At 41.7% G+C, this 13,084-nt stretch overlaps 1 protein-coding gene and 1 pseudogene across 4 annotated transcripts in view; both read right to left on the reverse strand.

Moving 5' to 3' along the window:
- Nucleotides 1-7,375: 7,375 nt before the first annotated feature.
- On the reverse strand, nt 7,376-10,277 carry LOC140708646 (uncharacterized; annotated as a pseudogene).
- Nucleotides 9,639-13,084, reverse strand: part of IFNAR1 (interferon alpha and beta receptor subunit 1) — a 31,495-nt gene continuing 28,049 nt past the window's right edge. For all 4 annotated transcript variants that reach the window (XM_073009698.1, XM_007964622.3, XM_007964614.3 and 1 more), the window contains exon 11: nt 9,639-12,575. In XM_073009698.1, coding sequence (XP_072865799.1) covers nt 12,342-12,575 — 234 coding nt within the window. In that variant the 3' untranslated portion in view covers nt 9,639-12,341. The remainder of the gene's footprint in view (nt 12,576-13,084) is intronic.

The following is a 13,084-nucleotide window of genomic DNA, read 5'->3' on the forward strand; positions in this document are numbered from 1 at the left end:
CGAGTTTCTGTAATTTCAAAGTAGACAATGATGGGTATCAAATTGCTTTGATATTAGATTCCATTGAATGCATTTATGAGAGTTATAAAGCAAGTTTATTTTAAAATGTGAATATTTACAACCTACTGTAAGGTATATCCTTTGCAACTATTTAAATGTGTCAGGAAATATTTTAGATGTTGATTAAAACATAAAGAAGTAAACTGATTTATAAAATTCTCTTGGGGGTAAACCAGCAGAAATTAAGACATGAAATATTTAAAGTTTGCCTCCATCCAATCTCCCAGCCCTACTTCTCAGTCTAAACCTTGGCGTTCACATTTTTTCACTGATGTAGAGCAATGAGGAAGTACTTGCCTTATACTGACATCAACACAAGCCTACGTGATTAACTGCACACTCACGACAGAGTCTCACGCTGTTGCCCAGGCTGGAGTGCAGTGGTGCAATCCCGGCTCACTGCAACCTCTGCCTCCCGGGTTCAACTGAGTCTCCTGTCTCAGCCTCCTGAGTAACTAGGATTATAGGTGTGTGCCACCATGCCCCACTACTTTTTGTAGTTTTAGTAGAGATAGAGTTTCATCATGTTGGCCAGGCTGGTCTCAAACTCCTGGCCTCAAGTGATTCGCCCACCTCAGCCCCCAAATTGCTGGGATTACAAGTGTGAGCTGCCACGCCCAGTCTGCACACTCACTTTGGAAAAGGATTTGTGTAGCTTGTAATAAGACATTACTATACTTATATTCTGGGTAGATAAAATAATGGTAGACAGCAGACTTCCTTTAGAGAAAGGAGGAAATAATGTATCGGAAACCAAGAATGAATCACTTACTGTTAAGTCTGCCCTAATTAAAAATAAATAAATAAAATAGTGACCTTTTTAAAGCTGGGTGTGGTGGTGCGCACCTATAGTCCCAGCTACTCCAGATGCTGCGGTGGAAGGATCGCTTGAGCCTAGAAGTTTGAGGCCAGTCTGGACAACAGAGTGAAACCCTGTCTCTTAAAAAAAAAAAAAAAAAATACTATCTTAACAATTTTACATGTACAATTCAGTAGTGTTACCTATTTACAGAACTTTTTCATCTTGCAAAACTGAAACTTTATAGCCATTGAACAATTCTCCATTTTCCCCTTCCTTGAGCCCCTGGCAATCACTGGTCTAATTTCTGTCTCTATAAATTTGATTGCTTTAGACACCTCATATAAGTAGAATCACATGGCATTTATATTTTTGTTGCTGGCCTATTTCACATAGCATGATGTCCTCAAGCTTCACCTACGTTGTAGCACATGACAGAATTTCTTTCTTTTTAAAGGCTAAATAATATTCCACAGGATGTGAATACCACATTTTATCTGCTAATCTATGAAAGCAAATATTTTGCAAACACTTTTCCCAATTCCAAAGGTTGTCTTTTCCATTGATTATTTCCTTTTATATGCAGAAGTTTTAAAGTTTGATGTAGTCCCATTTGTCTACTTTTGCTTTTGTTGTTTGTGCTTTTGGTCTAATAGGCAGTAAATTATTGCCAAGTCCAATATCATGAAGATTTCCCCTATGTTTTTGAGGGGAAAAAATTCAAACCGTTTTTCCTCTGCTCTCATGCCACAACAATCAACACAGAAGACTTCTGTGACCAAATGTGTAGTGATCTATCCCCACTAACAAGAAGGCAATCAGTTCCGCAGCAGACACTCCTATTTAATTCTGACACTGTCTACCTGGAGATAGCATCAGATCCTGATACAAGAACTAAACAAAATTTACTGAGGCATTTAGTGAGGATAAGAGAGTCCTCAGTAAGGTTTCCCTTTAAATAAAAAGAAGCCCCAAATCATTTATTTTCTAACAAAAAGAGCCTGAAAAATCAAGCTGCAAACACAGATATGCAAACTGGAAGCTTGCATAGGCAAATGCCAGCAGCTGTGCCAATAGAAAAGGGATACCTGGAAGTCAGGTATATGCAACATGTAAGTTCCCTTTTTCCTTTTCTTTGTTGCCACGTGTGCAGTAAAAAAGCAGGCAACATGGCCTTGGATAGGTAGAGATGCCATTTGCCATAACAGATGAGGGTGGGATGGCCAGCCTCTTCCTGTGCTGTGTAAATGGGACACCTGGTCCAACCAATACTCTGTGCCCTACGTAAATCAAACACCACTTCCTCAAGCTCATCTATAAAAGCAACCGCATCTCGCCATAAACCCGGAAACCTGCTCGGCACCCCTTCCTCTGCACGGGGAAGCTCTCTTCTTTCTTTTGCCTGCTAAACTTCCACTCTTAAATCCATTCCTTGTGTGTCCCCATCCTTGATTTCCTTGGCGTGGGGCAACGAACCTCATGTATTACCCCAGACAAACCATGCCACTTCCATCCCACAGGTCAAGAGCTCATTCCCACAAGACTGCCCCCTTACTTCCAATGCCAATTGCAAGCCCCAGGTTTTACCTGTGCTGACTGAACGACTATAAACTGAGGGTCCCATGGCCCCCTCCTTGTGTTCAACTGATTTGCTAGATTGCCTGACAGAACTAGAGGAAACACTAACTTCCATTTACTGGTTTATTACGAAGACTATTACAAAGGATACAGATGAAGAGATATGTAGGGTAAGGTATGTGAGAAGGACTGCAGAGATTCTATGCCCTCTCCAGCAGCCTCTGCATGTTCAGCTATCAGGAAGCTCTCCAAACCTAAGCCTTTGGGTTATTATGGGAGTTTCACTGTGTGGGCATGATTGATTACACCGTTAGCCATTGGTGATCAAGTTAACCTTCAGCCCCCCTCCCATCTCTCGAGGTTGAGGGGTGGGCTGAAAGTCCCAACCCTCTAATCATGCCTTGGTCTTTCCAGTGACCAGCCCCCACCCTGACGCTATGCAGGGGCTGCCAACAACCAATAAACTCATTAGTGTACAAAAAAATCACTTTGGAGATTTTAAAGATTTTAGGAGTTGTATGTTAGGAAACAGGTTGAAGATCAAATATATATTTTTACAGTCTCTCAATTTTCTTCTGAGAGTTTTATAGTTTTAGTTCCTATATTTAAGCCTTTAATACATTTTCAGTTTAATTTTTAAATATATTGTAATATAAGAATCCAATTCATTTTTTGCATGTGGATACCCAGTTTTTCCAATACCATTTGCTCAAGAGGCTGTTCTCTACCCATTGTGTGGCTTGGCATCCTTGTCAAAGATCATTTGACCATATAGGTGAAGGTTTACTTTTGGGCTAATTTGTACCATTGAACTGTATGACTATTATTATGTCAGTAAGACACCTTTTTGATTACTATAGCTTTATAATATGTTTTAAAATCAGGAAATGTGAGGCCTCCAACTTTGTTCTTTTTCAATATTGTTTTGGTTATTTAGGGCCCCTTCAAATTCCACATGGATTTTAGAATAGTTTTCTATTCCTGCAAAAATGTCACTAGGAATTTAATAGGATTGCATTAAATCTGTAGGTTCCTTTGGGTAGTATGGACATTTTACCAATATTTAGTCTTCCAATGCATGAACATGGGATATATTTCCATTTATTTGGGTCTTCTTTTTTCCTCTTTAATTTCTTTCATTAATGTCTTACACTTTTCTGCATACAAGTCCTTCATCTCCTTGGTTAAGCTTATTTCCATTTTATTCTTTTTGATGCTATTATAAATGGGATTGCTTTAAACATTTCCTTTTGAAATTGTTCATTGTTAGTACATAGAAATGCAACTGATTTTTGTGTTGATACTAACTTTGCTGAACTTGTTAGTTTGTCTTCAATTTAGCACTCTGGAAATACAAACTTTTTTTCATAAAGAATTTTATTTTATTAATCTTTGCTAGAACATCATTGGGTAATATGATAGATGACATCCTTAACCACAATTCTGCAGAAAATATAGAAACTTTTTTGGTTGTCATTTATTTTACTTACTCTTTTGTTAACAGATATGAATTAAGCACCCACATGTTCCAGGAACCATGCTTGGATCTGCGTATATATTAGTGGATAAAGCATACTTGATCTCTGTCTCTTTGAGTCTAGATTCTAGTGGGGGAAATAGAAAATAAACTAGTAACCAAACAAAGAAAAACAATGACAAATTGTGATAAGGACTGTGAAGAAAATGATCTAGGAGTGGGATCGGGGATTAACAGAAAGATCTCTTTGGGAAGGTGACATGAAAGCTGGGACTTCAAAAAGGAGACTGCCAGGTGAGAATGAACGGGGAGGGGCAGTGGGGCCACCACTGAGGGAGAGGCCCCTGTCTGTCAAGGCCTTGAGGTGGGAAAGAATTTCAATAAACAAAAAAGAGGCCAATATAGCTCAAGTGTAGTAGGTAAGAAGGCAAAAGGCAAGAGGTGAAGGTGGGAGAGGCAGGTAGAGGTCAGGCCACGCCACGTGGGCAGCCTGTGGAATCATATTGAATTGCAGTTTTGTCACAGGTAGTTAGACACGCATGAGCCGGGCAGGAGAGGGCTCTCCCTGAGCCCCACCAGGAATGTCAGGCAATCATCAGGTGATGTGTGTGCAGTTATCACATTGTCTCTCTAAAAATGATAATTTGGCAACGGCAAATTTGGTCCCAGAAAGAAACGATCTCCTGATGGTCCACAGCTGTCACACTGAAGGGTTAACTGAATGCAGGCGCCAGGGAGAGGCAACTCCCCAAACAGATAAGAAACCCTTGAGATTGGTAATCGACTTCTAACAAAATCTCAAGGAATTGGATGAGTGACCCCGGGCATGTGCAGTAAGAGACAAAATGGTGGAGTATGACCTTCTGGGGGCACTCCACTGGAAAACGAAGAAAGTCTCAGATGGGCATGCGCACAACTTCCTAATCACACTGCACATACTCACCTCCCAAGCCTAAGGAGGGCGCTGTGCATGCGGGCAGCCCACCCTAAGGGAAGAATGAGGGGAAAGGGGTGGAAGATGCCGGAGGTGGGCCACCCTATAAAGCCCTAGGTTTAGTCTAAGGTTAAACACTGAGCTTGTCCTTCAAGTCGCCAGCTTGAGTCTCTTTCAAGTGTACTTTCCTTTCTTTCCTGTTCTAAAGCCTTTTTAAATAAATTTCCACTCCTGCTCTGAAACTTGCCTCAGTCTCTTTTTCTACCTTAAGCCCCTCAAATTATTTCTTCTGAAGAGGCAAGAATTGAGGTTGCTGCAGGCTCATACAGATTTGCTGCCAGTAACTCTTCTACCCCTTCTACCTACCTAGAAGGTATGTAGGAATACCTTCCACCCCTAACAGTTTAGCAATAGAACAGTCATCGGGCATATCGAGGCCAGTGTGCTGTGCTACTTTCTACATTCAGAGAAGCGGCAAGTTAAGTGAGCTCTCTCCAACTCCGCCATACTTTTTCAACCATAGACAAGATGGAGAGCAGTTCTTCTCAGTGGAGCCCTTTGGGGAGTGTCTGAACTATAGATGTGTGACTGGGAGGAAGAAGTGCCAGATGGTGAAATTAAGGACCTGACACCTGTTCTTCCTTTATTAGAAAGCCATTCCATGTTCCTCCTATCATGCATGCAGTCAAAAAGATTGTAAATATTGCAAAAAGTCAATATAACTCGGAACAGATTTTCAGTGAGATGCAAGTAATTTTCAGTAATACAAAAGTTGCTCTTAAGATGAACCCTCTGAGTAAAATGTATGAAGATACTGTTTCATGGTTTGTAGAGAAATTTGGGAGAGAATTTCAGAGTATACCTAACAAACTAATTTGCTTATCATTTTGGGAAAAGTTGTATTTGCTCCCTTGCATTTTCTAAAAGCGATTAACTATCATTTTATATGGCCCTGAGTTAACTAGTTGAATTAAGATGAAAGGAAAGCATTCTAGTCCGTCCTTCCCATATGAGTTAATTGAACTAAACATTTTACACAATGCCCTGTAGAAAGAGGAAAATGCATAGGCCATTTATAACAGGCTATTTCTTGGGTACAGTGGACAAAGGAAGCAGTGGCCGGGCGCGCGGTGGTTCATGCCTGTAATCCCAGCACTTTGGGAGGCCAAGGAGGGTGGATCACCTGAGGTTAGGAGACCTGCCTGGCCAAACTGGTGAATACCCCCTCTCTACTAAAAATACAAAAATTAATTGAGCGTGGTGGCAGGTGCCTGTAATCCCAGCTACTCAGCAGGCCGAGGCAGGAGAATTGCTTGAACCTGGGAGGTGAAAGTTGGAGTGAGCCAGTGAGCCAAGATCCCCCCACGGCACTCCAGCCTGGGTGACAAGAGCGAAACTGCCTAAAAAAAAAAAAAAGGTAGTAGTGATACAAAACACTGTCTTCACACTCCACCCTAGTTATACCCTCCAGCTGGTACCCTGAATGGTCTGGCCTCTCCCTGGGGACGCATAGGACAGGAGACCCTAAAGTATTATCTTTTTTGAGCATGGCTCTAACTGTTCCGCGCCATTTTCAACAGGTGAGACTAAGGAAGGGAATCACAGCTAATGAGTCATCTCAGCCAGGCGCAGTGCAGTGATCATTCCCAGGGGAAATGATCTCCTTGCAGGTTCATCTCAGCTCTGCAGCAATGCCTACTTCTTCCCACCCGCTCCAAGGCTGGTACTAAGGTTGTGGAGCTCCTTTTCAACAACTCGCTTACTACAGTCCTGCTCATTCAAAGGCGAAGGTGGTAGTGGTAGAGGACCTGGTGGGCTATTTGCTCAACTGCTCTATCTTGCTTTGTAACTACCAAACCATTTCTGGGTGAGAGCATGGGGACACAAGATTCTTCACATCTAGCTTCCTTTCCTCATTTGCTCGAGATAATCACAAACAGAACTTTAAGAAACCACCTGTATAAACATTTTCGGGGAATCGAATTATTGAACAGTAACCGATTGTCAGCCTCAACAGGGTGACTTGTTGCCCCCTAGTGGTACTCAGTGTCTGTACCGTCAACGTCCCCACTCAATCACTGTGAAACACTTAGGTAACCAAGTGTCAGTCACAAAGTTAAAAAACAGTCCTTGCTTTCATGGAGCTTGCCAAATATAGGCAAATGGTATAAAAATCTCTTCCCTAGGGAGCACGCTAGACACACCCGCAGGTGCAGGCACAGACGGGGCATGAATTCTACACATGTATGCAGGGGAGGTCTTTCAGGGAGATTTCAGAGTGGATGATGTACTTTTATACTACAACATTCAGAATCATCTCTTCCTCTAAGTACAATTCCAGAATACTAAAAATATTATAAAATTTGGGAATAGACAGAGTCAAGTACACAAAAAGCCTATTATATATTTAAGGACTATGCTTAGAAAAAAGGGTCCTTTTACTGGAAAGATAGGAAAATAGGTTTTTCTTCTTAACTTTATGGATTCAGAAAATCTGGGAGGGAGGCCCAAGGGTGGTGAGTCACTGTGAGAAGTAATGTTTAATTTAATCCAGCTATTGAGTGGTATACTTTTTCAACTTCCTCCCTTTTCCCAAGACCTTAACAAAAAAAAAACCAACAGAATATCTTCTCTGCCAACATTTTTTTTTTCTTTTGAGATGGAGTCTCCCTCTGTCGCCCAGCCTGGAGTGCAGTGGCACGATCTCAGTTCACTGAAACCTCCACCTCCCAGGTTCAAGCGATTTTCCTGCTTCAGCCTCCCAAGTAGCTGGGATTATAGGCACGTGCCACCATGCCTGGCTAGATTTTGTATTCTCAGTAGAGACGGGGTTTCACCATGTTGGCCAGGCTGGAACTGCCAACATTTTCTTCATGCTCATCATCAATCACTTCTTCACCTACAAAATGTCTTTTGCTAGAACATGAGTTCCAGGTGGAGACAGATCACAGAAAGGGGAGGAAAACTCAGAAATCCTTTGTTACGAGGCACTATCGAATTCCCCTCTTGCCTGTTTCCCTCAGGTAAAGAAAAGATCGCTATTTTTCCATCAATATCACACCACAAATATCCACCTATATGTTGCCCTCAAGAGTTGTAATTCTGTTATCATCCTACTCAAGAAAAAAGGTAGTCAGAAACAACTGGAAGTTACCGGTATTTTGTCATTACTAAGTAACAGGGCATTTCTTGGGCATTAGGGATGATTTATGTATTGTTTGTGTCCTTGTCCACTGTAAAAAAGGGAAGCTTAAAAACACAAGTGTGTGTTCAGGTTCCCAGCCTGAATACAAACTGTATTCAACTTCCGAGTGAAATGTGTCCAGACGGCAGGAGAGATCTACTTACCTGTGAGACTGACGAGCCTCCTTGGAACGAACTAATCCTGACAGAAGAAATACTTGTGAAGGGCAAACAGATTAGTTCAAGAAAGCAAGGCTAGCCACAGCAGACTCTCATTCAATGAAGACTGTGCTCCAGCCATGTCTCGAGAGCGGGAAGAAAAAGCAGCAAACGGGCTCTATCTCCACAGGCTCTGGGGACAGTGACGGCTGCACTGGCTCCTTCAGGATGCTCAACCCTGGGCTGTGGAACACCAAGCACAGGCCTCAGCCCTTCCATGATGAATACCGTTTAAAGGCATCAGCTGCAGCATCTCTGTTGCATACAAATGCACTAAGTACAAAAAAAAACAAACCCCAGACTTTTGGGCCCATTGCTTATTATATAAAATTGTTTCCAGCAGTAGGGTTTAAGACAAAACACAAGTGAAATAAAACGTACAAGTTTGTTGCACAAAAACACTGAAAACACGGTTATGTCCTTCTACAATTCAATAAAACACACAGTGCCACAAACACCCTCAGATTCAGTTTAGGTTTCATTCATTCAATAATTATTTTCTAAGTACCTTCATTACTGGGGATGCAGTAATGAATAATAAAGTCCCTGCTCTCTTGGAGCCTCTGTTGTAGCAGTGGGGCGGGGAGATAGCCAGCAAACAGAACAAATCAGTACACAACATGTTAGGTAGTCACAGGGCCCTGGGTAGGGAAAGGAAAGCTTCTGCACACCCAAACCCCTTAAGAGCAATTTGAGGCTGCTGTAAATATTACAGCCTCTTTTGGGGGAAGATACAACCTCTAAGTTTTATATCTATCTATCTATCTATCTATCTATCTAACTCTCTCTAGATATAACTCTAATATATATATATTTTAGAGATGGGGTCTGGCCATGTTACCCAGGTTGGTTGGTCTTGAACTCCTGGCCTGAGGTGATCCTCCCGTCTTTGCCTCCCAAAAGGGCTGAGATTATAGGCATGAGCCACAGTGCCTAGCCCTAACTCATATTTTTAAAAGTAACTTTTTTGTAAGTTGCAAATTTCTGGTCAGACTCTTAAACTTCGGAATTCTAGGGAGCTGTTCTAATTTTTAGTTACAAGCTATACGAATAAGTACTTTAAGTCCATACTAAAGGAATAACACCCACACCACATGCATACATGTGCAGGTACATATATGTTTACAGGCTCATGTCAAAAGTTACACAGGTACAAATATGTTAATCTGTATTAGATATTAATACAAAATTATTTCTGGCTCTAATGATACAAATCTTTCATATAAATTCTTAGATTATACTTGGTCTCTCCAAGAACTATCAATATGCTAATTTTAAGGCAGTTAATTGGTACCCCCAAGTACATGGTACTTCTAAGTAAATTTCTGTTCAGAAAATATACTTGTCACAGCTAAGCATATGCTGATGAAGCAACATGTAGAACATAATGAAGAGTGGAATGCAACTGCCTTTTAATGTCTAGAAGACGAGGTAAAAACGAGGGTTTTTTATTGTTGTTTTTTGCTGCTGGTGCTCAGTGTTTGTTCACTGAAAACCACGATGGTCTCAAAACGTGAAGCCTTGTGCTCCAACTTCCTAGAGATCTAACAATTTCACTGGTGTCTTTTAATATTAATGTCCATATTTTCCCTTCTCCACATCCTACAAGGGCATTATTACTCCTTTTTAGGCTATCCAGTCTGAAGCACGTTTTCCCAGTGGTGAACCCAGGGCCAGAAGTCCTGGGCAGGATCACTGAATTGCAGTAGTCTGATAAGCAATGGTGGCAGGCAGTCACGATATGTTCCCAATCGCCTCTTCAAAGACGCAAACTTCCAAAGTGACAGGGCTTTTCCAAAGGTCAGGCCAGCCATGCATGGTGGCTCACACCTGTAATCCCAGCACTTTGGGAGGCCAAGGTGGGTGGAGCACGAGGTCAGGAGTCCAAGACTAGCCTGGCCAACATGGTGAAACCCTGTCTCTACTAAAATACAAAAACTAACGGGGTGTGTTGGCAGATACCTGTAATCCCAGCTACTCGGGAGGCTGCGGCAGAGAATCACTTGAACCTGGGAGGCGGAGGTTGCAGTGAGCCGAGATCAAGCCACTGCACTCCAGTCTGGGCAACAGAGAGAGACACTCTCAAAAACACAGCCTCTGGTCTGAAAGATGAGAATGTGTCAGTGTGGGGTTCTCCAGCAGAGAGCTGGGTCTCAGAGGAGATTCCTGGGTCTCCTCAATGGCTCACTATGCTCTGCTTGAACCACTCCAGAAGCCAGGTGGCAGGTCCGGGGACACGCATGGTGTGGCCTGCAGACACATTACGTGCCCAGGATGTGCTAAGCACCACAGCCCTCCCGAGGGCAGCTGCCTTCAACCTCTTCTTCCAACAGGATTATCTGTTTTTTCAGCAGAAATGACTACTTAAATCAGACTGGCCTTAGCAATGGCCGCTTCCCAGCACGCTCTAACTTTATCGCTTTTCTCTTTCACTGGTCCTTGCCGGAATGGTGCTCTGAGAACTCTGCCCTAGAGGCCACCAGAATTCCCAGACTTCCTGTCTATTAAGGATATCCATGGGTAATCCCCAGTAGCAAGTAATTTAAAAATAAGTTGTAGGTGCCTTTGGAAAGCATTATGTGATTTCTTAAATTAGGTTTTTCCTCCTAGTTACATTTTTTCCCCCTCAGTTCAATGATTTGTATTTTAAGGCCAAGCAGGCTGAGCAGAAGGGGGATCTGAGTACTGCTGGACAGTGCAGAGAAGCCAGCCTGGTGTTTAAAGTGACAGAGACCACCCCGAACAACAGAGCGGGTTAATCATGACAGCTGATGAGTTGCTCAGGCTCCCAGTGGAACATTCTTCTTCCTCTTGCACAAAGGCCAGCGACCTCTTTCCTATGGAAGCATTCTTCTTCTGTGTCAGTCTCCCATCATGGCCATTTTCTGGTCCCAAGACTTCTTGCATACACTATCTTCTGGCATGGCATGTATGTTAAAACTTGCATGCACTCTCAGATCTTAAAATACAACAATTATTTCTCTAATTAGATAGTTACCTATTTTCTATGACTTCAGGGATTGCAAATTCCAGCCAGAAGCTATTGTTCTAGTAAGTTTTGAATCAGAAGTCTTACTGTATAGTAAAAAATTGCCTGGCTTTAATCCTAAACCATGTAAGGGTAGATACTGTGATGTGGAAGCCAATGTTCTCGGGATAAATGAACAGAAGTCCCTGAACAATTTTAGGGATCATCTTTCTGGCATCTGCAGCTATTTTCTAGGCTAAGCTACTTTCCAGAAAACCAGGTGATAATGTGTTCAGACTTTCCTAAATAAATTTCCTGAGGGCCTAACCTCAGTGTTAAAAGACCAAATGTTTGAAATATCTCCAGAGGAAGAATGAAATAGAATGTCAGGAATGGCGAACAGACAGGTGTGGCACATGCAGTAACCAGCAGCATCAGTGACGGACAGGAACACACATCATCCTTAGCCACAGTGCACAGCGAGCACAGTTGCACTTAGGCTCCCAAGAGGCAGACGGGTGGCCATCGTTTTGATCTGACTCATCTCATCCAATGCAGGTCCAATGACAGGCTTTTTCAAGATTTTACACGTGGAAAATAATGTAGGAAATGTTTGTCTCAACTCTTACAATTGCTTTTTTTTTTTTTTTTTTTTTTTTTAAAGAGAGTCTCACTTTGTTGCCAGGCTAGAGTACAGTGGCGCTATCTTGGCTCACTGCAACCTCCACCTCCCGGGTTCAAGTGATTCTCCTGCGTCAGTCTCCTGAGTAGCTGAGACTACAGGCACATGCCACCATGCCCAGCTAATTTTTATACTTTTAGTAGAGATGGGGTTTCACCATGTTGGCCAGGATGGTCTCAATCTTTTGACCTCATGATATGCCTGCCTTAGCCTCCCAAAGTGCTGGGATACAGGCATGAGCCACCGTGCCTGGGCCTGTAATTTCATTTTTAAATAGTAAAGTGCTTGCCTGTATTTTTAGGACCTATGATCTGAAGATGTTTTTTCTTCCCCGAAACAGGGAAATGTTCTCTTTGTAGTTACTGAGAGGAAGGCAAGGAGCTCAGGATCCCAGTGTAACTCCTACAGAAAAACCTTATACTTGACAGAGTTCATTTCTGGTCATATAAAGTCCTGCTGTAGTTCTTCACTTGTTTTATTTTCACTTTCATCTTCATTAGAATAATTTCCTGAATCTTGGCTAGTTTGGGAACTGTATTTTTTATGATCTTCATCAGTCTGATTAGTTTCTTCTACTATAGCAATTGTGCTTATATTTTCAATTATAAGACATTTTTCGATTTGTTCCTCAGAAGTTGAAAGCAGAAGATTCTTCAATGACTGTTCAGAAAAATACTAATTAAAAAAAAGGGAAAGAGTAGAAATCAATTATTTAAAATAATAAAAATTCCTTTTCTAGTTATAATAGCTTTAGTGTCTTATGTCCATTACTGAGAAAACCTATCTTCTGGTCTGCATATTAAAAAGTCACCTAAGAACATACTAATTGCCTTATAATGTTTAAAATCATTAGTGAGGTCACTCTTATCTTAGTACCTTTTGTGGTGAGTCTTTGAAAAGTACCTAAGAAAGGTACACTGTGCCATCAGGGGTAGGCGGGGAAGAACACGGGAAAGGACAGGAGTGGGACGGCTCTGGGATCATGACATTTTTTTTTTTTGAAATAATAAAAATGTTTGTATCTAACCCATAGATATCCAAAAGAAGCACAAGTGAGAAGTTATTAGCTATTGTAACTAGTTTTAAGTCTATTTTAAACAATAGCTATGAATATTAGAGTACACAGAATGACATTCTTGTGCTCAGGGGTGTAACAGTAAAATTGTTAATATTTACTGAGCATT

Source organism: Chlorocebus sabaeus, chromosome 2 (genome assembly GCF_047675955.1).
Source record: "Chlorocebus sabaeus isolate Y175 chromosome 2, mChlSab1.0.hap1, whole genome shotgun sequence".
Taxonomy (NCBI): Eukaryota; Metazoa; Chordata; class Mammalia; order Primates; family Cercopithecidae; genus Chlorocebus; species Chlorocebus sabaeus.